At 42.2% G+C, this 27,337-nt stretch overlaps 1 protein-coding gene across 1 annotated transcript in view; it reads left to right on the forward strand.

Moving 5' to 3' along the window:
- The first annotated feature begins 1,307 nt into the window (after positions 1-1,307).
- Positions 1,308-27,337, forward strand: part of DYRK4 (dual specificity tyrosine phosphorylation regulated kinase 4) — a 71,983-nt gene continuing 45,953 nt past the window's right edge. Inside the window, exon 1 of the mRNA XM_029911668.1 lies at positions 1,308-1,447. Within this exon, the coding sequence (XP_029767528.1) occupies positions 1,308-1,447 (140 nt within the window). The remainder of the gene's footprint in view (positions 1,448-27,337) is intronic.

A 27,337-nucleotide genomic window follows, 5' to 3' on the forward strand; every position in this document is an offset into this window, starting at 1 on the left:
CCGTCAGCGCATTGTCTTGTGCTGGTGGCAATGAGATTCTCTATATGACTCCTTTATTTTGATACAGTGCAGTGTTTTTCATAAATCATGTATGCGTGGCAGAGCTCACATGTTTTCTTGCTCTCTCACCATGCTTACAGCATATCCCAGCCATCCTCCCATGCTACATGTCAGTGTAAATATGCTGTGAACAAAACTTTACAGTGAAAATTTAAAAGTGGTCCCCAGCTCCCTCTCCCCATCTTCTCTCTATGGTACTTATATGGTCCCCATCACCATAGTATCTGAGTACCTCACAATCTTTAATGTATTTATTCTCACAACTTCCCTGTGAGGGAGGGAAGTGCTATTAGCCCCATTTTACAGATGGGAAATTGAGGCACAAAAAAGCAAAGCGACATGCCCAAGGTCAACTTGAGTTTCATTGTCAAAGGAGCCTTGGGGGGAACATCCACCATCTCTCTAAAAGATGCTATTTGTTTTCTTTCCTTGTGAAAACAAAAAGTGATAATTAATATTAAAGTAAGCTATTTTTAACGCCCCCACTGGCAAATAGTCTTCTTTTTCCTTTTGGAACTGATTTCCTAGCCTAGTGAGACATAGAAAAAAAATAGCTCTGAAAATAAATTAGAGTTGTCAATCTACATGGTCACTTACACATTTTTAACCTACTGTGATAGGTGTTAGCCATGCTATGGTGCATATTTTACTGCTATTGATTATTACTGTAATGTATTTTGCCTAAGGCTCAGTGGAAGGGTTTGATGAATTTCCTTGGGCAAACTCGGGAAAATGGTAATGTGGTGATGAAACTGGGGAGAGTGAGTGGATGAAAGATTTGCAGAGGTGAGAGTGGAACACTAGAGAGCGCTGACATTCCAAATGAAATCTTATCTGTGTTAACAATCGATTCCAATTGCATCTGACAGCTTCAAGACACTATTAGTTCTGCTGGTCTCTAGGCCACTGAAACTATGTTGAATTTAATGGAGCAGATTGCATAGCTTTCTTACTCTTCTTTGAACTTTCTTGAGTGATCAGGGAACGTCTGCTCTTACTGGTAGTCACCTTTTCCCCCATAATAACATACTGTTGGTCTCTGAGTTCCCAGTGGACTCTATGGTACCAATCTTCAGGTGACTTGGTTGTCTTTTGTCACTGTTGGTGTTTATGATTTTCACTTTCATCAGTTTGTCCAAATTCTGCTTGTACATACACAGTGAAACTGATTGTGGCTTGTCACTGCAGTTGCCGTCAGGGTCCCGGTATTGGCCTTGGTCCAAATGTCTGATCAATCATTCGTACCCATGGCTAGCAGGAGGATTCATTGGTCCAACAGAACAGAAGAGGATGCTGGAAATAAGATGTGCACTCTGGCTACCTGCATAGCTATTAATGCTGGAATGGGGCTTGCTGATTATACAGCCAGCATTAGCCTGTACGGAAGGTACTGAACATGGCACACAGAGTGTAAAGGCTAGAACTGTGCCCGTTATATAGTGTGCTGTATTTTGAGATTACCATTTCCAGGTAAATATGTGAGTTAGAACTGGCAAAATTAACTTGGCTAGCACAAGCTGGATTTCACAGCCACACTGGGGAGAAAAGCCTGTATTTACTTTCCTCTACCTACAATTATAAAAGATTCAACAATATTTCAATATACAGTTAACACTGGGTACATAAGGCTCAGTTTTTGGATGTTACAGACAAATTTCAAAAATGATTGAGCCAAAGGCAACTACAGTTTAAAAGTAATAAAAATTAAGTAGTAAAGAAGACACAAAATTCTTGGATAAGAATTCTGCACATCCTGTTATATTTGTTACTTCTTTTCTTTTGCCCTAACCTGCTTGTTTGTCCACCTGGTACGTCTTGTCTTTTAGACTGTAAGCTTTTTGGGGCAGGAACTGAAATTGACCACATGTTTGTACAGCACCTAGCTGGTTGAGACCTTTTAGGCACTACCATAACTGTTAAATAATAGTTATGATAATAAAGCATAATAGAGACTCTTTCTGCAACCTGCAATTTGACACCCACTTCAAACCCACCTCCAGACCCATGAGGGTGACTCGCCCTCATCCTGGGGCTCTCAACCTCTCCATCCTCTCCTCAGTCCTGAGGGGAGGGGTGGAACAGGAGGTTTATGCCCCTTCTGTGATAAGGGGGGTGATAAGGGAAGCCCAGGCTCTCCCACTCCATTCTCTGTTTTGCACTAACTACTAACTCCATTAACTTCACTGAAGGTATGATATACACTGGTGTGAGATAAGAATTAGGCCCATATGCTCTACTGAAATGAGTGTATTTTGAGGAAAGTGTGTGTGTGTGTCTCCTCTGAGGCCTACTCACATTTCTCCTTTGTAATTTTTTTATTTTTGACCCATCCTTCCAGCCAAAGAGGTTTGAAAGTCATCTCCCTGCAGAGCTCTTCAATGCCACTCCTGGATTAGTTGGAGAGAGTGTCATTAAGGTAATGGCAGGTGCTCAAGAAACCCTGGGTTTAAATTAACGATTGTGGAAAGGCAAAGCCAATGGGTCACACTTCCCTGGCCGGCCAGTGGGCTGCGGAACACCAGGGAACGAGGGACCTATCCTTGTGTACACTCCTTCTTTCATTCTAAACCTGTCTGCACCTCGCAGATCCAGTCAAGCCTCCCATCCGTTAAACCACTGGGTGGCAGTGAGAGGTGTGCCTGGTACCCAAATTCAGACCTATATCATCAGTAAGCCGACATACCTGGCATACCTTTGAATGACTTCTGTGTACATTTCTGATTTTGTCTATGCACTTCCCTCTGCCAGAAGATAATTTCTGATCAGATTTCCTACAGCTTAAATGTAGTATTATTTCTTGTTGTTCTAACAACATTATTACCTTGTGCACTGTCACTGAATTTATCTCACTCGTGGCATCCCTTCATGCAGGAAAAGGAAGCAAGTGCTGTTGTTCACAATATGAAACAAGACTGTGAAAAAACCAGTATCAACTTGGGTCAGATTAATTCCTGTGCATATGGTAAGCAATGAAATTATAACCATCTTTCCTGATATTTAAATGAGAAAGTATCCTCACTAAAATTGCTTATAAAAATACATGAGAGAGTCTTATTACTATATTTCCCTCAAGTCATAAAAAAACCCATTTATAAAAGATCTATTTCTGTAGAAATAGCAACACTAGAGCATAACTTCTAACACAAACCTCCCTCCCCACAAGGGGAGAGATTTTTCATTTGGAGCTAAATGAAGCAAAATTTACATATGTAATCTTTTATTTAAATTAATATAAATTACTTACATGAGTGAGGCTTTGCAGCATCAAACTATTGATTAAAAAACATTAGTTCGTTCTTTCTTTCTTTCTTCCTCTCTTTCTTTCTCTCTCTCAAACACTTATTTACAGAGCGCTGTGTGGACATAAAATTTGTATCTGCATCTGATACGTGATCTGCAAACATGGTCCGTGGATATCTGAGGATATAAAGTGGATATCCACAGATTTGCAGGGCTCTACTTATTTAGCTCCCTCTTGGCCAAATCCTGCTTGCCTTAATGTGAGAAGTCCCACTGGTTTCAATCAAGTGCCTAACACCTTTCCATGCTGATATAAACTCTCCGGAGATGCTGAGATATAGATTTGATAAAGCAAAACTTTTTCTTGTGCTAATTCAAGATGGTCTTAGACCCTTCCTCCTCAAAAGCAAAGTTAATTTATTTAATATTTTTTATTAGTTATCATTAGTCAATGAAATTTACATGTGCATATGCAACATACTGTAAACTGAGACTGCACTAATGCCTTAATTTAGCACAGCAAACAAACACTTGCATAACTTTAAGCATGAGTAGTACTGTTGGGATTAATCACATGCTTAAAGTTAAGCAGGTGCTTAAGTGCTTTGCTCCCACTGAGATGTTGCCTCTTAATGGATTTTGTGCCTGATATATATTCATTCAAGTCACATTTGAGTACTCAGTTCAATAACAGCACTTGCAACACAGACTATCATCTAAGGCCTGGTCTGTGCTTAAAAATTAGATTGACTTAGCTATCTTGCTCAGGGCTGTGATAAATTTTGCACCCTTAGTGTGGTAGTTAGGTCAACCTAACTCTCATTGTAGATGCACCTAGGCCAATGGAAGAATTCTTCCATTGACCTAGCTACTGCATCTCGGAGAGATGGATTAGTCACATTGATGGGAAAACCCCTTCCATCGCTGTAGGAAGTGTCTAAACCAGGGATCAGCAACCTTTCAGAAGTGGTGTGCCGAGTCTTCATTTATTCACTCTAATTTAAGGTTTCGCATGCCAGTAATACAGTTTAATGTTTTTAGAAGGTCTCTTTCAATAAGTCTATAATATATAACTAAACTATTGTTGTATGTAAAGTAAATAAGGTTTTAAAAATGTTTAAGAAGCTTCATTTAAAATTAAAATTAAAATGCAGAGCCCCCCGGACCGCTGGCCAGGACCCGGGCAGTGTGAGTGCCACTGAAAATCAGCTTGTCTGCCGCCTTCGGCACACATGCCATAGGTTGCCTACCCCTGGTCTAAACTATGGTGCTACAGCAGCACATACCCTAAGACCCATTGACTTTCAGTGAGATTTAAGCTCCTAAAGACCAGATTTTAAAAGGTATTTGGGTGCCTAAAGTTGCAGAAAGGCCCCTAGAGGAATTTTCAAATGTGTCCAGGTACCTAACTCCCATTTTGGGAATCAAGGCACATTTGAAAATCCCATTAGGCACCTAGATACTGAAATAACTTTAAAATTTGGCTCTAAGGCCCAGATCCTCAAAGGTATTTAGATTCCTAACTTCCACTGAAATCAGTGGAAATTAGGAGCCTAAATATCTTCAAGGTTTTGGGTCTATGTGCTTATGTCACTTTTGAAAATGGGATTTAGGCTCCTAAATGATTAAAAAACAAACTACAAATGTCTTAAATATATTTACAAAAAAAAAAATTAGGAAGCTGCCATCTTGACAATTTGACACTGTCATTTGAGGCAAAGGCATTGCAGATCAAAATCTGCATGAATGGGAGCCTTTCAGAATTTCTGTAAATTGTATTCTAAGTTGTATTACTTTGGAAAATGGCTAAATTAATGGTGGTTAAAATGGCCTTTTTTGGATAATAGCCTTTGCCTTGTAACAACCTTGAAAGTCTTATGTATTTCATGCATTAAGATGGGAACTGTATTCTCTAAAACCTATTCTACACCGTTAGTTTAGCTCAGTGGTCCCCAAACTGTGGGTGTGACCCCTAAAGGGGCAGGGAAGAACATTTGGGGTGGGGTGTGGCAGGGCCCAGACCAGCCCCCATAGGGGGCAGGGAGGGAGCACCACCCAGCCCCGCTCTGCCCCCAGCTCCACTCTGGCTCCACCCCCAGCTGCGGCCCTCAGCCCTGACTATGGCTCCGCTCCTGGTTCTGGCCTCGGCCCCTGGCTCCTGTCCCCAGGCACGGCCCCTGGCTCCCAGTCGCAGCCTGGCCCCGCTCCTGGCCCAGGCCTCGGCTCCCAACCGTGGTCCATCTCCCGGCCCCACTTCTGCTCCAGCCACGGCCCCAGCTGCATCTGCGGCCTCAGCTTTGGCCCGAACCACAGCCCCGCTTCTGGCCCTGGCTCCCGACCCCTGGCTCCCAACCACGGGGGCACGGGCAGATTATATTAGGAGTCGGGAGGGCATGACGTAAAACATTTGGGGACCACTGGTCTACTCTAGAGCTTCTATTAGGAAATATAAATACAATAGATAGACCCACTATTCTTGATATTTTCCATACCAAAAAGCTGAAGGAAAAGATATAGTGCCATTTTTAAGAGAATGTGTTTGTACCTCATAAAGCTACAGAAAAGGGCTCACTCAAAGCGGATGTAATGGAACTGCATGCCTTAAGGAAGTGGTAATCAGATATGGATCCTCTTAGTTGTAGGTAACTGGTTTAAAATTGCCCCAGATTTGTAATAACTCAAAGTTGTTTCCTACTGATGGCTGTTTTGTGGCCAATGAATGTGTGACATGAATTACTGGTCTCAGTTCAGTTCCTGTAGGACAGCTGGCCTGACCGGTGGCAATCTCAGAAGTGAGCATAAGAAATGAAGCTATGGAGACTGATGTATCCTCTCATCCTTATAAGTGGTTCTTTCCAATCAGGACTAAAACACACTTCCCTACCAATGTAAATGATCTGCTCAGTGTAAATGGGATTAGAAACTTTTACTTCTGCTACCTGTTCTGTAGCTTAGCTCTTCACATGCTTTGTCAATAACAAAAATAAAATGTAAGTTTAAAAACAATACAATGTCCTACTTACAAGTGACTGATTGCTGTGCTGAATGTGCTGTCCTTCAGGTTTATGTCTCCATTAATGCAGTTTGCTGTAGCCTTCCTTGTCAATTTTGAGCCACTGTCAATTTACCAAGAGTTTCCACATGGCTCTTCATCCTCTTTTGTGTGGGTGGTGGGAGGGGGAGAAAAGACAGTCAGGATTAATTGTCTGTTCTCTTGCTTCTATCATTGAGTTTTTCTCTCAATTCATATCTGTCAAGGCTTATAGGAACAAAAATTAATCTTTTTTTATTTTATATTTCTTTGCAAAGTCCATTTTGTGTGAAGTTCTACTTTTGTCCCATTTCAAATGCCTCAATATATTTTTAATTTTAAGGAAAAAAAACCTAATCAGTAGGTCTCCTCACCATAGTGTGGGAGAATCTAATAAAAATTATCACCACAATACGAAGGCCCACATGCAGTCATTTACTTCTTTCTTTCCCTGAGGCAGCCTAGTGAATCTTCTTCTTTAGTTGGTAAAACATGTTTTATGCTTTGTTCTGCAAATGGTGAGATTTGTGGTATTTCTGATCTCTGCAAGTGAGTTCCATAGTGAACCAGTTACTGAGAAAATTCTATCCCTTGCTTTCTTAAGTTTTCCTCTCAAGGTAAGCAGTTTCATAGTGACTGGGGAATATAACTCTCTGTGGAAAAGTGTACTTTGCTGTAAACATGTTCTTCTAGACACAGAAGAGTTAGGAACATAGAATTTGCCATATCAGATTACTAATCCATCTGCTCTGCTTTCTACCCTCGGCAGTGGTTAATAAATTACACTTCCAAGGAAAGTGACCAATTCCCCCCATGACACGCTTGGCAAACTGTGCAGTCCTGGAAGTGTGGGAGCTTCCCTTTGCTTAACTTTTAGCTTGTATTGCCACAAAATTTGGTAAACAAAATTATCCAGCTCTTTAAAACCAAGCCAAAGTATTTGACTATGTCACCATACTGTCACTTGATGATTTCTGAGGCAGGAAAAAAAGGAATGATGGAGAAGTCAAATTACTTTTTTATTTTCACATCTGTGGGTGCAGCCTAACCTCCATCATACATTTCCATTGCGTGGCTCATTTTTGTGATTTTTTTTCTTTGCATGGTCAAAATAAGAAACCTTGATGGGCATTTACTGGAATGTCACTGTAATTAGGTCTACAAACCCCATATTGAACATAGAGGGGGGAGGAGAGTCTGACCTGTTTACAAGCAAGCAGCTTGATCACACCCCCATGTAGGTAGAGCTGCCAAGCATGGATAGAGGTGATAAAGGCAAGAGTACAGAGACGGAAAGGGAGTCAGAAGGGCCTGGGACAGCAAGGTGGCTACCTCAAAGAAAACAGTCAGGAGACTGAAAGAGACCGCAAGCCCAAAAAGTGAAGGACTGACAGGCTTAATTGAAGGTGAGGGTCCAGGAACTGACCTGACTGAGAGCAAACTAAGGATGGTCAGTCAGGAGAAGCTGAGGCTCCTCAAGAGATCACCCCAAGAGGCAGTGACAGTCACCCTACCCCAGTCCACACTAACCTACTCCTTGAACAAGAGAAGGCAGTATAATAGTTAGAGTACACATCCATCCACCCGTGGAAAAGATCCACAATAAAGAAAAGGCCCAAAGTGCATATAGTAATTTTATGACCCAGAATATTTATTCTGGTACTTTTGACACAGTTGAAGCTTTCTGTTTAGTTTTTAATTATGTTGTCTCTTAACTAAGCAATATTCCTTTAAAGGGAGTGGCCCATGAGGAAATGCAGTGATCTTGAATGGGCACAGAACATAGCATTATTAAGGATCACTGCTATTCATTGTTTGCAGTGGTGTTATAGCTGTGTTGGTTCCAGAATATTAGAGCAACAAGATGGGTAAGGTAATATCTATTACTGGATTAAATTCTATTGGTGAAAGAGAACTTTTCGAGCTAAACAGAGCTACTCCCTAACTCCCCCTGCCTTTTTTTTTGTCCTATGATTGTAGAGGTGTGAACAGGCCACTTCACCTTGAATGATCCCTTAGAACATGTGTTAACTATTTATGCTAAACAATCTGTTCCACTGTGTATTTAGCTCTGACATTCTCAGCCTGGTTTACACTAGGAAATTAGGTTGGTTTAACTATGTCAGTCAGGGGTGTAAAAAATCCACACTCCAGAGTGGAATACTTACTTAAGTCAAACAAAATCCCCATGTAGACAGCACTAGGTTGATGGAACACTTCTTCTGTCGACCAAGCTACCACCTCTTCGGGAGGTGGATTACCTACGCTGACAGGAGAAAACCCCCACCCCTCAGCGTAGGTAGTGTCTACACTGAAGCACTACAGTGGTGCAGCTGTGCCACTGTAGGGTTTTAAGTGTAGGCAAGCCCTGAGTGTCTTTCCCAGACAGGAAGAAGAGCTCTGAGTGGCTCGAAAGCTTGTCTCTCTCACCAACAGAAGTTGGTCCAATAAAATATATCACCTCACCCATCTTGTCTCTCTATTGTTATTCATTGTCATTTAGCTTGGAGCTGACAGTGGCTTCAGCCCAAGATCGGAAGTATTAGATACAGAGACTTTGGATGAAGCTGAAGCTGAAAGTGCTAGATTCAAAAGTCACGGAAAAGCTGGATCCGGAATCAGCCAGTGCTTTTAAAATAATTTTTAATGCATTATAGGGAATATTTAAAAAAACTAAATATAGGTGAAAATATCCCAAATTATTTTTCCTTTGTTTCCTCCACCCCTTTCCTTAGCTGTTTAAATTACTGAATGAATCCATAATTGCTAAGTCCTCTTGGGCCTCTCTGTGTTGCTCTACATTTGTTTATATCGAACTTGCATTATATAAGCATGTTACTTCCCCCATTGAACTTAGTTTTAGATATAAACAAAAAACATATGGGTATAGTTGTCTTTATTTTTCTTTATATATACATTCTATTTCCTAATAATCATTAGACAGTCCAACTGCATATTCAAATCTGACTATTGTATCTGTCCATTAATTTAAACTACATTTGCCACATATCTTGCACCTCATATGGCCATGCCAGCCATGATACAATTGCCAAGAAATGCAATCCCTGATTTGTTTTGTTGGTTGAAACTTGATTTCCTCCAGTTCTGGAGTTTTAATAGGATATGAAGGATTAACATTTTCAGGTTTTTGCATGTGCACTTTGCAGTTTCCTGTTGTTCACTATGAATTGGTGCTTAGTGATCTACCTTTCTCAAGCTTTACGTTTGGAGCTTAGCTGGACTATTTTGAAAATGTCATCCCTATTGTTAAATCTGATCTTCATTCAGTAACTTTCTCAAAATGCTTCTTGCTACAAAACCCTACCAATCAACCATGGCTATGCATGTGGTAAGATGTGATTGCTTCTTACTGTGAAAAACTTAATTGTTTCATTATTACCTCATCGTCCTCCCCTATCCCACCCTTCTGTTTGCCTCATTCTTGCATTTGTATGTGAGATTGTAAATTTTCTGGGGCAGGGATTTTTGTATTTGCTTAATGTAATTATAGCACCTAGCACAAGTGCCACTGTAATTCAGATAATACATAATAACTCCAATCAATCATAATAAGTGAAATTAAATAAAAACTCAAGAAATTTGGACAGCAAATCAAATGCAATATAGGCCATAATACACTGAATGTATCTGCATTACTTGTGTGTGCATGCCTTATTCCACCGTGTATTTTCACAAACCCTACCACTATTACTTTGTTAATTATAATTATTTTATTAATTGTTTTTGCATCACCCAAAAGGGTGCTAGGTGTTTTACAGTATAAATAAAAAGATGCAGTCTCTGCCCTGAAGCACTTACAACCTCATTTGAGACATGACTTGACAAGAGGGACTAGCAGACAGTAGTCAGAGAACGGGGTGAGGAAGAACAGTTATATAGTAATAAAATCCCCTGGTTACTCCTTTTAGACATGAGTACATATAGCTACCCACCTACCAGAGAAATGAGTTTGATATAATTCCCTATGTAACTTGAGTGCACTATTATTTCACATTGTTCTAATGAATTTATTGCCCTCTGTATTGATATTCCATCCAACAGGAAGGACTCCTAGGGGAGATGTGTGTCATTCAGTATGCAAAGGAAAAACAGATCAAAACCCATCAAGTGAGACAGACTGTATTCAAGTATCCTTGGTAAGCAATGAAATGATAACAGCTATACATAATAATTCACTGGATACACGACTAGCCATAAGAGCAACTTTTGTTGCTTATCCATACAGAAGAAGCACATTCCCTCAAAAGTAAAACAACACGTTTTTGTTCATTTAATAACTTTGAAATATATGCATAGAGATACAGATACAAAATAGTGTGATCTGTTCTCATTACAGTCTCTACTAGACCAGACACCTGCAGTCCAAAGACAGAATCAGATAAAGTCTTATGTCAATGAAGACAATTACCCGATATACAAAATCAAAAAAGGAATCTTGCTGCAGACAAATCAGAAGTACCTACTTGAGAAGGTTAGAGAAAATGGGAAATCAGTGGGTCAATTCTACTCTCAGTTACATTGGTTTAAATCCAGAGCAACTTGTTTGGCTTTAGTGAAGTTATTGTGGATTTACACACGTGCGATTTAGAGCAGAATCTGGTTCTCTGAGATTATATGTAGCTTAAAAGGACATAATCAGCTGAAATTTGTCCCAAATTTTAAATTGTCTAAACACAATTTTTTTTATAAAACCGAAGACCAATAGAAAATTTATGTCATTTTTTAATCAGATGAAAACTTGTATTTTAAACAAATAAGCTCTCCTCTGCAGTATTTGAAACCCAAACATTGCAGCACTGAGGGCCTGATCCAAATCTATTGACGTCAGTGGGAGTTCTTCCATTGATTTCAGTGGGTTTTGGACTGAACCTTAAGAATGTGCAAGTGAAACTGACCAGAAACAAATATGACACTGACTTAATTTCTTTTTGTTTTCCACCTTGGGGCAAATGCAAAAAGAAACAGAGAATAAACAGTGATATATAAATTGAATTTTAAAAGTATTTCATTTTTAATAAACTAAGGTGATAATATAATAATAGAAATATGTTTGTTTAAAGTATATAAAATTTAAATTGACAGCACCCCTTTAAAACTTCCGATATTCTGGCTGGGCGTAAGATAGTTACTCTAGTTTGAAAGCAGTCCCTTAGAGTTCCTGGAATCCGCAGTAGAGCCACAGTTTCTCAGCCCTACCGGGGCATGGTTTGTCCTACCAACATTTGGTTACAGAGTGACAAGCGGCATAGATTTCCTGAACTATTGAACTGTAGGAATTTGAAGGAACAAAGTAGTGTGAAAGATGCCTTGTAGGCACTCTTCCAGCTGACATTAGGTAGATGCTGACCTAAGGATTAGAGCAAGGATCTCAAACTCAAATGACCATGAGGGCCACATGAGGACTAGTACATTGGCCCGAGGGCCGCATCACTGACACCCCCTACCCCTGCTGCCCCTGGCCCCGCCCCCACTCCACCCCTTCCATGAGGCCCGGCCCCTGCCCCGCCTCTTCCCACCCCCATTCCAACCCCTTCTCCAAAGTCCCAACCCCAACTCCGCCCCCTCCCTGTCCCTATTCCAACCCCTTCCCCAAATCGCCGCCCCTGCCCTGCCTCTTCTCCACCTCCTCCCCTGACCACGTGGCTCCCCGCTCCTCCCCCCTCCCTCCTGGAAAGCGCTAAGCTGTTTGGTGGCGGGACGTGCCTGGAGGTAGGCAGAGGAGCGGGGACATGGCACGCTGGGGGCGGAGAGGGGCGCGGCAGGTGAGGGGAATTTAGTGGGCCACAGCAAATAACTCTGCGGGCCACATGTTTGTGACCCCTGGATTAGAGGATTATCAGGATTAGAGTACTCCTCTGAACAATTCACTTGAGTTTAGACTCCTGCCAGTTAACCCTTTAGTTGTTCAGTGTTTCCCTGGCTGTATCTCCAGACTAGTTATCTTGGTACCAAATCCTCCTCAGTACTTAAAAGATGGTGTTACTGGGTCTCAGTATTGCTTCTTTTCTTCCTATTTTGTCTATTTAGATTGTAAACTCTTGAGGGTAGATACTGTCTCACTGTCTATATGAAAGCATCTAGCACTATGAAGCCCTGATCTCAGTTGTACTTTAATATAAATAATTAATAAAAATAACAGTAATATCAGTCACTCCAGCTGATGCAGCCAGCTGTGCTAAGAGGAATGTCTCTAACTCATGGTGGTCATAAAATGGAACAAGAAATTTGTCAAGAGCTTTAATTTATACTGGCTTCTCTGAGACAGAAGCAACCAATGTAAGGTTTACTCTTTGCAAACTGTAGCATTCAAACCCTGGTTCAGAGGAGACACAGAATGAATCATTGAAGCTACACATAGACTATCTCCTTGGGGCCAGTGCAGCATTATACAGTCAATGCTTAACATGTAACACGAAACACTGCAACAACACAACATATATGATCTGTAGCCCATTCAAAGTATGGCTGGATCTATTAGCACCATCTTCTTTGTAATTTATGAGACTTTGGAGGTGACTCTGCTTTCAGAACAAAAGAACAGATGGGCAGAACCACCATCATATATTAAGGGAAGTAACCAAAGGAAATCACCTTCGGCACCCACCTGTTGACAATGGGTCTGTCTGCGCTTCAGCAGTGGATATCTTTGTCTAGTGACACCGTCACTGGAAAATGGGAAGATGGTCTTGGTATCCCTCAGATCAAAGTCTACTCATCTTTTGAGCTGTTTGCCCAAATGTGTACATTACATTTAATTTGTAATTACACTATAGTAAATACACCTAACTCTATATACGAGCTTTTTTATGGTGATAACCGTAGCAGTTGTAATTAGAGAAATGACTTGATAGATTTCTAGAATTATGTGTTTTTACATATATATACTAATATTAGATATGACCCCAAGGGAGTGATTCCTAGCTTGATTAGTACAACCCTTTTCCATCTATATCTAGTGGGAAAATTCTCTCTTCATAGTTGCAGGGTAGCTCTCAGCACCACAATTTCACCCTCTGGGAATTCCAGCAGGTAGCGAGGATAGAATATTAGCAAAGATCTATGTGGGGCTATGAGGAGAATTTTGCCCTAACACTTTATGCTGCTCTTTGCAGGAATATTTTAGAATTATTTATACATGAAACAATAAGGATATTTAGATATAAACCATTGGGTTACCAAAGTGTGCTTCAAGCATTACACACATTGTTAATAAACCTTCAGTTTCATTTTATTAGCCATATCTTTAATGGTGGAATGAACCGACTTACGTTGAGGAGAAAAGCAAATGAACGCGGCTCTATCGAGAAGAGTGTATTCGGAGAACTCTAATGACATGAAATGCTATAGTAAATGATCTGCAAGACCAACACTATGAATATTAGATACTACTGTATAAGAGATAATATCTCTTGAAAAATTTCTCAGAAGAGGATTGTCTAGGGCAGTGTTCCTCAAAGTGCAGGGGGTGGGGGGGTGAAGGACTAGCAAGGGGGCACAGAAGCTGTATACATTAAGATGGGCAGGAATTTAACAACACAAGTTACGGTTGCCAGGGACAAGGATTTCAATTTCCTGAAGGGGTGGCTCAGCTTTCAAAAGTTTGGAAAACACTGGCCTTAGGGATGGAGTTGAATGGGAGTCAGGAGCTCTGGATTCTTTCCCCAACTCTGGCTCTAATTTGCTGTGTGACCATGGGCAAGTCACACTGAGTTAGATTTTCAAAACATGTCAGTTCCCATTTAGGCAATGAAGTGGTAGGATTTTCAGAAGTGCTCAGCACCCAGCAGCTCCCATTATTTTCCTATTGGGAATTATTTCAGTTACAGCAATATATGATGTTAGGTCATTGTCACATGATAGAGTTTCTGGTATGGTACAAACAAGTCCATATGGACTCTTTGACTTACTCTCCCCCCCCCCCCCACACACACAAAATCTATTTAACTACTTTCATCATTAGTCTGAAACTATAGATTAATTCCATCTGGGTTCATCTGACAGATGTTACAACCTATCATGAGGTAGTCAAAGGTACACCAGAGTTTCAGCAGCATCTTGTTGTCAGATTCATAAAGAACTTGACACTTTTGAAACATCCCACTAAGAAATGTTTTGTGTCATGGAAAATTAATGTGAACCTACCCAGACTGTCAAAAGCTCCTTTTGAACCACCTACCGGTAGTAGGTGTGAGTTTCTTTCGTGGAAGGTTAATCTCCTGGTGTTAGTGAATTAAGTTCATAGTGTCAGGGCCAATCAGAGGGGCGGCCAGGAGGGCCATTTGGCCTGGGCCTCAAGCTCAAAGGGAGTCTCAAATTTAGACACTTGTTAATTTTTTGGCATTTGATAAGTTTCGCAATTTATTTTTATGCACATTCGTATTGGACCAAAATGTGACACACCCTCTCAGCTTAGAGCTGCAAATTTAAGCAAATAAGAGATGTGATTTGGTAAAAGACATCATTTTTTTGTTAACTGATATAGATATTGTCATATTAAAGATTTTAAAATGTTCTTATATATTAATAAAAATATATTGGTTCTGATGGCACAAGATTAGACCATGTGTCATCATTTGTTATTTTTATTATGGCTAGGAGCCTCAAAAGCTGGAAGTGGCCTGGGCCTCTCTGGAGCTCTGAGAGGGCCTGCATAGAGTCAGTTTGCTCTAAGCCCTATTGATTGATCCACCTTATACTAAATTTGGTGTTACACAGTCATCCAAGATTCTTCTCCAAGACAGTGATAGAATTCCACTTTAGTGAGTCTATTGTCCTGCCAACATTCTTACCACAACTATGTGCACATCCCAGAGGTTTTTCTTTACTGTACTCAATTCAGGTGAATCCTCATGGTTCTATCTGGAGTTGGCTAAAGAAGACTTTAAACAGATAGCCAGTCAGTTATGTTCATCACTGCCTTGTGTGAGAGGATCATATCACAGCTCATCCTGGCAGAGACAGAGCAGCTTCCCCTCTCACGTTCTGATGATAAATAGGCAAAAAGAAACTTTGTGGTCTTCTGCTCTGCTTTTGGAAGTCTTAGTTTCTTTCATCTGAAGGCTTCTGGATTATTGCCTCTTGGACACAGATGTCATTAGCTCAGACCTCCTAGACAACAGCTTTCCTTAACTGAGGCCTCCTGGCTGTCTCAAAATTTTCTGGGTCAGGTACAGGCTCAAAATGTTCTCAAACTCAAGGCTGTCTCAAGCTTGAGACAATCTCAAAAGCAAAAATTCTATCAAACTGCCCATCAACTCAAATACTTATTTCAATTGTGTCTTTACAATGAAATACTTAGATCCTTATTGGGACAGACGTTATATCTTTTTGGATCATTCATTTTTTCCCAGCTGTTTTCCTGACCTCTTCTAAACCCCAAATACTACTTTTGGGGGCACAGAGCATCCACGGACTTCAACTGGAGCAACATGTGCATTGATAGGTGGAATCTAGCCTTTATTTTGGACCTTGTAGCTTACGTCATTGCATTTATTATTTTTCATTGGTAACTTTTCAGTAATGTAAAGTAACTAGATTTCTAATCCGCTAAAATGTTTTGCATGGTTTGAGATTCCACCTGTCAAAAAATTCTAAATTTGTTTTATGGAAAAAATGTTGAAAAAAATCATTTTCTTGGAATACTTCAACTTTTTATAATAGTAAATAGTAATTTTTTGGTTTTCAGATTTTGGATTTTCCCTCCTTTCTCTCCCTATTCTCACCATTTTTCTTTTTTCCCTTCCCTTTTTGATTTTTTTCCATTGCAAAAGGGGGAAGGAAGAAGGAGAAAGACAAGGGGGAAAACCAAACAAACAATTTTCTTGTTTTGGGGGTTTCATTTTTTCATCAAAAGATCAGAACATTTTGAAAAAAATATTCTATGAAAATTTTCATTTTTGACAAAAGGCCATTTTTTGTTGAAAAAAATAAAGTTTTGACTGGAATATTTTGACAACTCCAATTTCAACATTTCACAAAGACTGTCAATGTGACTTGGATATTTTGTTTTTAATCTAACCTAGAAATGAGCTCAGAGTCACATTATTTGTGTTGCTGTTACCCTTTTTTTGTTTTTGTAAAAGACCTTGTCCATGCATCGTCGCCTTATAACATTTGCTATTATCAACTTCAGAAGGAAAATACAGAGACAAGATGAACTGAGACTGATAGTTATTCCCTTCTGGATCCTGCTGAGAATATAAAAATAGATCACAGAGATTTGCTATAAGTACTGAATAAAAGATCACTGAAGTCTGTTTCCTTAGTATTCCAAACCTAAGCTGCTCGCTTTCTGCAAGCATTTGTTTTGCTAATGGAAAGCTTAAAAGGCTGTCAAGGCTGGTGGAAGATTAAACCATAAGCAGAAGCGGGACTACTGAAAAGCAGTCAGTTCAATTTTCATTGATAGATGGGATGCTGGAGGGGGGTGATACATTATTTGAAACTATGAATCAAGGAGTTTTTGTTTACAGCAGTAGAGCCAAAGCTAAGGATGCTTCTTTAAAAAAAAATGGAAAGAAAATGATACACCTTGCATCTCAAGGGACAGTTTTGCAATCATGCTGAGCCTAATTGATGAACATGTTGTGCTGGCACTAAATCCTCAAAGACTTCCTAGCACCTCAGCAAATATGCTAATGTTCACAGTTGTGTTGGATATTTGGTTCATGGCACTGCTGAGGAACTGTAGTAAAGGAATATATAATTGATACCAAGGAACTCTGCTGTAAAAGTGGTCAAATTATTATTTGTAGAGATGGGCCTGCTTGACAGATTTGGATTAGGCAAACGATGGTATGGGATTTAAAAGTGAAAAGTGAAAAATGTCAGGGAGACAGGTTTAAAACATGGAGAATTGCCAGTATGGGGGGAGAAGGGAGTGGCAAAAACTGTTGTGATCTCAGCTTCTTCAATGAGTGTTGTTTACAAATGAGAAGAAACAGAAGAATCCAGCCTAAGGTAACAGCAGTTGCATTTGTTTAGCTTTTATTCTACAATACACGTGTTTGCATTATGTTTTGATATAGCTATTGTATGGAATAGAGAATAAATGACAGAAGAGAGGAAGAAGACAGTTTCATCATTTGTACTGTGTACAGTCAGTTCTGTATGTCTTTTTTACTGGGTTAATCGTTACACATATTTCATATAGTTTGAGGAGAGGGGAAATTGAGAAGAGGCAAATATTTAAGAAAAGTATTTACACTAGGCAAGGTTTACATCTTTAAATAAAGATTATTACAAAGGGGTTCTGCTTAAGTTGTAGGTAAATTATTGATTTTTCAGGTTCCCAAACTGTCCAGGGTCCTGCAAGATGATTTCAAATTGTTCTTGTGGCTTTCACAAGGACTTTGTGACTAAGAAAATATGTTTTGACAGCATTATCTAATATTTTATTGGAGGGAGAAGGAAAGGGGAGCTATAGAAATCCCAATGTGTCAAAGCAGTCTGAAATCAAATGTTCTGCCTTTAAAAATGATATCTTAAGTGTTTAACTTTTAAATATAACTTGTTATAGTTGTATTGACTTTCTGGCTGTCTAGAAGGAAACTAATGTGGGGCCTCATTCACCAGTGCCTAGCTCAAGTTTTATGCCAGTGTGTACCTACACTGAAGTAACTCAATGGTCAGTCAGGGCTGTTGTCATTAACTCTGCACATCAGAGCATTTTAGGAAGTCATCTAGGTATACAGAAGCAGCTGACTGGCTGAGGTTGGCAGAGTCTGTGATGGCCCTATGTAAGGATACGGTGGAAAGATGGTGAATACAATGGCGAACCTGACTGGGACAGAGAGGATTTGGCTTCGCTGGGTCGGCCTGTCTAGCTCCCCCTTCAACTCGTTACAAAGGTGATATTTGGCTTCAAGGGTAACTGTGCCTCTGTATGACCTTGTGCCTCAGTGAGGGTAAGGAAGTTCTTTTAAGGCTCGTAGACCTTGTTAGGAGGATGAAGGGTGCCTTTTCCTTTTGGCCTCTTTTGCCTGCTGTCTCTTTTCCCTGCATTCCCACATCTCCACAGAATAGTCAAATGCTGCACTGCAGCCCCTACTCTCCATTCTACTCAAACCAACACCCCCCAATCCTAGGATAGTACCCTTTCCACCGCCTGTCTCTCACTGGACATTTCTTTAACTTGTGCCTCCTGGCACACTCCTGCCTCAGGAACTATTAATCTTCGAGGGCCTGGAACAGTTCTTGAGAAAACCTTGATGCTTTTGAGAATGCTGTTTGTGCACTGTTTCTCCAGACCAGGCCCTTCACCCATCCTGTCTTCTTGGAATGATCAAGCTGCTGGACTCTCAAAAATACTGGAATGGTCATAGAATCATAGAATCATAGAATATCAGGGTTGGAAGGGACCTCAGGAGGTCATCTAGTCCAACCCCCTGCTCAAAGCAGGACCAATTCCCAACTAAATCATCCTAGCCAGGGCTTTGTCAAGCCTGACCTTAAAAACCTCTAAGGAAGGAGATTTCACCACCTCCCTAGGTAACCCATTCCAGTGCTTCACCATCCTCCTAGTGAAAAAGTTTTTCCTAATATCCAACCTAAACCTCCCCCACTGCAACTTGAGACCATTACTCCTTGTTCTGTCATCTGGTACCACTGAGAACAGTCTAAATCCATCCTCTTTGGAACCCCCTTTCAGGTAGTTGAAAGCAGCTATCAAATCCCCCCTCATTCTTCTCTTCTGCAGACTAAACAATCCCGGTTCCTTCAGCCTCTCCTCATAAGTCATGTGCTCCAGCCCCCTAATCATTTTTGGTGCCCTCTGCTGGACTCTTTCCAATTTTTCCACATCCTTCTTGTAGTGTGGGGCCCAAAACTGGACACAGTACTCCAGATGAGGCCTCACCAATGTTGAATAGAGGGGAATGATCACGTCCCTCGATCTGCTGGTAATGCCCCTACTTATATAGCCCAAAATGCCGTTAGCCTTCTTGGCAACAAGGGCACACTGTCGACTCATATCCAGCTTCTCGTCCACTGTAACCCCTAGGTCCTTTTCTGCAGCACTGCTGCCTAGCCATTCGGTCCCTAGTCTGTAGCAGTGCATAGGATTCTTCTGTCCTAAGTGCAGAACTCTGCACTTGCCCTTGTTGAACCTCATCAGGTTTCTTTTGGCCCAGTCCTCTAATTTGTCTAGGTCCCTCTGTATCCTATCCCTACCCTCCAGCGTATCTACCACTCCTCCCAGTTTAGTGTCATCTGCAAACTTGCTGAGAGTGCAGTCCAAGCCATCCTCCAGATCATTAATGAAGATATTGAACAAAACCGGCCCTAGGACCGACCCTTGGGGCACTCCGCTTGATACCGGCTGCCAACTAGACATGGAGCCATTGATCACTACCTCTTGAGCCCAACGATCTAGCCTGCTTTCTATCCACTTTATAGTACATTCATCCAGCCCATACGTCTTTAACTTGCTGGCAAGAATACTGTGGGAGACTGTATCAAAAGCTTTGCTAAAGTCAAGGAATAACACATCCACTGCTTTCCCCTCATCCACAGAGCCAGTTATCTCATCATAGAAGGCAATTAGGTTAGTCAGGCATGACTTGCCCTTGGTGAATCCATGCTGACTGTTCCTGATCACTTTCCTCTCCTCTAAGTGCTTCAGAATTGATTCCTTGAGGACCTGCTCCATGATTTTTCCAGGTACTGAGGTGAGGCTGACTGGCCTGTAGTTCCCCGAATCCTCCTTCTTCCCTTTTTTAAAGATGGGCACTACTTTAGCCTTTTTCCAGTCATCCGGCACCTCCCCCGATCACCATGAGTTTTCAAAGATAATGGCCAATGGCTCTGCAATCACATCTGCCAACTCCTTTAGCACTCTCGGATGCAGCGCATCTGGCCCCATGGATTTGTGCTCATCCAGCTTTTTTAAATAGTCCCGAACCACTTCTTTCTCTACAGAGGGCTGGTCACCTCCTCCCCCTGCTGTGCTGCCCAGTGCAGCCGTCTGGGAGCTGACCTTGTTCGTGAAGACAGAGGCAAAAAAAGCATTGAGTACATTAGCTTTTTCCACATCCTCTGTCACTAGGTTGCCTCCCTCATTCAGTAAGGGGCCCACACTTTCCTTGACTTTCTTCTTGTTGCTAACATATCTGAAGAAACCCTTCTTGTTACTCTTAACATCTCTTGCTAGCTGCAACTCCAAGTGTGATTTGGTCTTCCTGATTTCACTCCTGCATGCCCGAGCAATATTTTTATACTCCTCCCTGGTCATTTGTCCAATCTTCCACTTCTTGTAAGCTTCTTTTTTGTGTTTAAGATCAGCAAGGATTTCACTGTTAAGCCAAGCTGGTCGCCTGCCATATTTACTATTATTTCTACACATTGGTATGGTTTGTTCCTGCAACCTCAATAAGGATTCTTTAAAATACAACCAGCTCTCCTGGACTCCTTTGCCCATCATGTTATTCTCCCAGGGAATCCTGCCCATCAGTTCCCTGAGGGAGTCAAAGTCTGCTTTTCTGAAATCCAGGGTCCATATTCTGCTGCTCTCTTTCTTCCTTGTGTCGGGATCCTGAACTTGACCATCTCATGGTCACTGCCTCCCAGGTTCCCATCCACTTTTGCTTCCCCTACTAATTCTTCCCTGTTTGTGAGCAGCAGGTCAAGAAGAGCTCTGCTCCTAGTTGGTTCCTCCAGCACTTGCACCGAGAAATTGTCCCCTACATTTTCCAGAAACTTCCTAGATTGTCTGTGCACTGCTGTATTGCTCTCCCAGCAGATATCAGGGTGATTAAAGTCTCCCATGAGAATCAGGGCCTGCGATCTAGTAACTTCTGTTAGTTACCGGAAGAAAGACTCATCCACCTCATCCCCCTGGTCTGGTGGTCTATAGCAGATTCCCACCACAACATCACCCTTGTTGCTCACACTTCTAAACTTAATCCAGAGACTCTCAGGTTTTTCTGCAGTTTCATACCGGAGCTCTGAGCAGTCATACTGCTCTCTTATATACAATGCAACTCCCCCACCTTTTCTGCCCTGCCTGTCTTCCCTGCTTGTTTCCCAGGCTTCTTGCATTTGTGTATAGGCACTTAAGATAACTCGCTGATTGTCCCGCTTTCTCAGAATGAGACAGGAGTCCTCCCCTCTTGCGCTCTCCTGCTCGTGCTTCCTCCCAGTTTCCCATTTCCCCACTTACCTCAGGGCTTTGGTCTCCTTCCCCTGGTGAACCTAGTTTAAAGCCCTCCTCACTAGGTTAGCCAGCCTGCTTGCGAAGATGCTCTTCCCTCTCTTCGTTAGGTGAAGCCCATCTCTGCTTAGCAGTCCTCCTTCTTGGAACACCATCCCATGGTCAAAGAATCCAAAGCCTTCTCTCCATATTTCAGTTTGGAAAATCCACTAATTGCCAGCTCCCATTCGAGCTCCTTGCTGGGCACTCAGATGGTTAGAGGTATGTACCCAAGCTTTTGAAAATTGTGGCCTTTCTGTGTCTCAGTTTCTTCATATGTAAAATGGGAATAATGATACTTATCTGCCTTAATAAAGTTCTTCAGGCTCGACAGATGAAAAATGTTCTTGAATTGATAAATATTATTAATTTATTACTGTTATTCAGTAGGAGTAGAAGTGACTTCTAGTAGTAGCAGGCATTGTGAGTAAGTTCTATAGGAACGGATCGTTGGCAAATAGTTTAAGTTTTACAAACTTTGCTTTTATTTTGTCATATCTCACCCATCTGCAGGCACCCTAGAACATAGCTGGGCAAGTATTCCGAAATCTAGTGGCTGGCAGTTCTTTTTCAAAGTAGCTGGGATTTGTTGACAGAGGTTTGTTTTGGATTTTGTTTTTTGTTTTTGTTGAGGTAAATCTTAGAATTCATGGCTCCCCTTCAAAAGCCCTAAATTACCAGTTTATTTATATTTTTACACTGGCTAAGAAGTGGATTTAACATTCTTGTTCACATATTCTATTACAGCTAATAGGACAGCAGTAGTTTTAAAAGCATTGCCTGTGTTCTCTAGCAGCTAGGCTCATGAAACTCTATGGGGACTGTTGTTTTTAACCTTCTCTGCTTCACACTGTGGTCTGAGTATAATGGCAGTGGCAGCATTACAATACAGCAGTGATCATGTCCATCTCTCAGCTTGCTGTGGTCCAGTTAGTGCCGGTGGGCCTGATTCATTGCTGCTCAGCACCTCATGCAGTCATTTACACACTGCAAAAGAAATGCAAAGTGGGTGTAAAATGCTTTCAAATCAGAATGGAAGCATTTCATATCCACTCTGCACTGGAGTTAATGACTGCGCAAGGGGCAGGACCATGATCGACTGGGCTCAAAATTTCAGAGAAGGACACAAAATGAGTGACATAAAAACTTACATTACCTCTAGGTGGTCCCTACCTGGAGGCTGAATTTCCTATTCCAGGCTCTGTACAATCTTCCCTTTGAGTCTAAGATGGAAGTCCTGTTTGTATTTTTAACCTATAGATCACTTTTTTTGGTAGTAATTGTCTCTACTCTCTGGGTTTCTGAACTATGAGCAAATATAGTGCCCATCTTTAAAAAAGGGAAGAAAGAGAACCCAGGGAACTACAGACCGGTCAGCCTCACTTCAGTCCCTGGCAAAATCATGGAGCAGATCCTCAAGGAATCCATTTTGAAGCACTTGGAGAAGAGGAAGGTGATCAGGAACAGTCAACATGGCTTCACCAAGGGCAAGTCATGCCTGACCAACCTGATTGCCTTCTATGATGAGATAACTGGCTCTGTGGATATGGGGAAAGCGGTGGACGTGATATATCTTGACTTTAGCAAAGCTTTTGATACGATCTCCCACAGTATACTTGCCAGCAAGTTAAAGAAGTATGGATTGGATGAATGGACTACAAGGTGGATAGAAAGCTGGCTAGATTGTCGGGCTCAACGGGTAATGATCAACAGCTCGATATCTAGTTGGCAGCCGGTATCAAGCAGAGTGCCCTGGGGTTGGTCCTGGGGCCGGTTTTGTTCAACATCTTTATTAATGATCTGGATGATGGGATTAATTGCACCCTCAGCAAGTTCGCAGATGACACTAAGCTGAGGGGAGAGGTAGATATGCTGGAGGGTAGGGATAGGGTCCAGAGTGACCTAGACAAATTGGAGGATTGGGGTAAAAGAAATATGATGAGGTTCAACAAGAACAAGTGCAGAGTCTTGCACTTAGGAAGGAAGAATCCCATGCACTGCTACAGGCTGGAGACCGACTGGCTAAGCAACAGTTCTGCAGAAAAGGACCTGGGCATTACAGTGGACAAGAAGCTGGATATGAGTCAGCAGTGTGCCCTTGTTGCCAAGAAGGCCAATGGCATATTGGGCTGTATTAGTAGGAGCATCGCCAGCAGATCGAGGGAAGTGATTATTCCTCTCTATTTGGCACTGGTGAGGCCACACCTGGAATATGGTGTCCAGTTTTGGTCACCCCACTACAGAAGGGATGTGGACAAATTGGAGAGAGTCCAGTGGAGGGCAATGAAAATGATAGGGGGCTGGGGCACATGACTTACGAGGAGAGGCTGAGGGAACTGGGGTTATTTAGTCTGAAGAAGAGAAGAGTGAGGCGGGGATTTGAGAGCAGCCTTCAACTACCTGAAGGGGGGATTCCAAACAGGATGGACCTAGGCTGTTCTCAGTGGTGGCAGATGACAGAACAAGGAGCAATGGTCTCAAGTTGCAGTGCGGGAGGTCTAGGTTGGATATTAGGAAACACTATTTCACTAGGAGGGTGGTAAAGTGCTGGAATGGGTTACCTAGGGAGGTGGTGGAATCTCTATCCTTAGAGGTTTTTAAGGCCTGGCTTGACAAAGCCCTGGCTGGGATGATTTAGTGGGTGTTGGTCCTGCTTTGAGCAGGGGATTAGACTAGATCGGGGTCTCAAACTCAAATGACCACAAGGGCCACATGAGGACTAGTACGTTGGCCCGAGGGCTGCATTACTGACACCTCCTCCCCGCCACCCTTGGCCTCGCCCCCACTCCACCCCTTCCATGAGGCCCCGCCCCTGCCCTGCCTTTTCCCACCCCTTCCCTACCCCCATTCCAACCCCTTCCCTGAAATCCCCACCCCTGGGGGTGCAGGAGGGGTGTGGGGTGTGGTGGGGGGCTGCAGGTACGGAGGGGGCTGGGGTGCGGGTACGGCAGGGGTTGGGGTGCAGGGTACGGCAGGGGGTCGGGGTGCAGGAGGGGTGCTGCAGGGGGCTCAGGGCAGGGGGTTCGGCTGCAGGATGGATTCGGGGGGCGGGCTCTGGCCTGGCGCGCACCAGGGGCAGGGCAGGCTCCCTGCCTGCCTGCCCTCCCCTGCCCTGCCCCCGTGCCACTCCGGGAAGCGGCCAGAACCTGGGGGAGGAGGGGCACAGGGGTCTGTGTGTTGCTGTTGCTTCAGGCACCACCCCCAGCAGCTCCCATTGGCCGGGAAATGGGGAACCGCGGCCAATGGGAGCTGCTGGGGGCACTGCTTGAAGCAAGAGCAACACACAGACCCCTGTGCCCCCCCTTTCCCACATTCCGGCCGCTTCCCAGAGCGGCGCAGGGGCAGGGCAGGCAGGCAAGGAGCCTGCCCTTCCCCCAGTGCGCGTTGGGCCGGAGTCGCTCTAGGTAAACACTGGGAGAGGGCGGGGGGGCCGCGAGGAGCTCGCGGGCCGCAGAAAATAACCCCGCGGGCTGCGTGTTGGAGACCCCTGGACTAGATGACCTCCGGAGGTCTCTTCCAACCCTAATATTCTGTGATTCTATGAACTAACAGCCCTTGCTTACAAGCCCCCTGTTTTACTTTTCAGTAAGCACAATGCTGTCCTATCTTCGGTATCATCTTTTGTTCACACATACCCCACTGAATTCCATTAGAATCAAGAGCTTGTCCTTCCTGACAACCCTTTACCTCCAATGAGGCTGATAGATGTCTTCACCATTTGGATATAAGAAGGGATAATAAATTAGATCTGAATAAAACATAAGATTTCCAAGTGTCTGAAAGTTTGTCCAAAGAAATATCAGATGTAAGGCCCACACTAAATGTGTTACTGCCATAGGTTAGGTTTTTACATGTGTTCTGCGCTTGAAGGAAGGTCATAAATATACTCTATAAGGAGCGTATGAATCCGCTGGGTTGAGAGGGAAAGTACTTCACAAGACAAGATTTTCATTGTTTCCATTTGGTCCTTCACAAACACTTCTACTAAATGCGAATGAATAGAGACGTGCCTCTACAGATGCACTGTTAGGCAGGACTGCTATAGCTTCTGGTTTTGAAAAGTAATGCTACACTGTTGGTTAGTTTGTAATAATCTAATCTAATCTATCTATCTATGTAATTCTAGCTCGAAAGTTTGTCTCTTTCACCAACAGAAGTTGGTCCAATAAAAGATATTAAATCACCCACTATGTCACTCTAATATCCTGAGACCAATTCAGCTACAGCAACACTGCAAACATCTAATAGAAGGCTGACCTGGTCCACTTGGAGGACAGGCAATTATTTGTACCTGTACGTAGCATTTCTCTGATGGCAAATGGCACTTTCTTACACGTTCCACTTTTGTTCTGTACTGTTACTGTCATTGCATCAGTAATGTTGTTTTCTTACTATTGTCCTGTTTCTGACAGGTATCTTTTGAGGACAATTTCAGGGGATGAAGGATGAACTTGTGGTTAAGGCACAGTTCAAGGAGTCAGGAAACATGGCTCTATTTTTGTTATTTCACAGACTCCTTGTGTGATCTGGGCAAGAGATATAACTTCTCTGTGCCTCGGTTTCCTCATTAGTAAATGGGGAATAATAACACTACACGAGGATAGGTGCTCCGATACTGCACTGATGAATCTCATCGAAGTATCAGTAAAACATTTATTTAAAAATCTGTTGGTAGTTTATAGTTTGCTCTTTCTGGACACTACTTTTTACTTTAATGAAGCTTGTGTGAGAATCAGTTTTATTTTGAGCAGGTGCCTGTCACCTGCTATCTTCTAAGTATAGCTCTTCATAGTAAGTGTCATGACATTTGCAACTGAGGAAGGGAAGAGAAGCCTTGACATGGCCCATTTGGTGGTCAAAAAATCTGCTGTACATTTGGTCACTTGTGTCTTTTCAAGTTTGATTGAAGAACCTATCTAGCGAATGACTTTGTCCACTGGAGAAATACCACATATACATAAGAAAATCGTGTGTTCTGTCAAGAATAATGTAAAATAATAAAATGTGAAAAACAGGAGGGTGTATGTGGTAAATCAAGATAATACCACAGGAGACATCCCTTATAATGAGACACAGTTGAAAGGTATCTCCAGATCCTTTATTGTTCACTTCTTCCTAAACAGCCCCTTGAGAGTTCTGTCAAAGTATGGACATGTTAAGGGTCAAAATTTGGGAGGGGAAGGTAAGGCTTTTGATGCTGAGGAGACCTGTAGATATGGATTATAAATCATTCTAATGAAACTAACTAATGTGCTCCAAACAAACTGGGAGGAAATCAACATGTGATATTTTTTGATCACTTGCCCTGCCTGATGTGCCTGGTACCGTAGGTCACAAACAGAATGGTGGCTTATAAAAAAATGTTCTAGCAGATAACAGCTGTGAGAGGGATAAACAGTACTTACCCCAGTGTTAAAAATACATTACATGTATGCAGACCTTTTTCTCTGAGGCTCACAACCTATTTCACATCAGGAGGGGCACTGCACAGGTACCAGACAGTATCAGAACTGTATTTTTCACTATTAAAATAAATGCTGAATTTGTTTATTACTAGCTAATTTCTTTACTGAGTAGCCTTAATGGAAGTTACTCATATAAATCCTTGATACACCAGGGAGAGATGAGATTTGGAGTCTAAATACTCAATGTGTTAATGTACACATAAGCATGCTTGTTTGTGTGCACACATTTATGTGTGCAGGTTTTAAGTTAGACCCACCTGTTGTATCTTTTTACCATTTTCTTTGAAGCCTGCTATTTGGAGTCTCTGTGTATTCTCACTGGTGTAGAAATTG

The sequence above is a fragment of the Terrapene carolina genome, unplaced genomic scaffold (genome assembly GCF_002925995.2).
Source record: "Terrapene carolina triunguis isolate 2854851 unplaced genomic scaffold, T_m_triunguis-2.0 Scaffold112, whole genome shotgun sequence".
In the NCBI taxonomy this organism is placed as follows: Eukaryota; Metazoa; Chordata; order Testudines; family Emydidae; genus Terrapene; species Terrapene triunguis.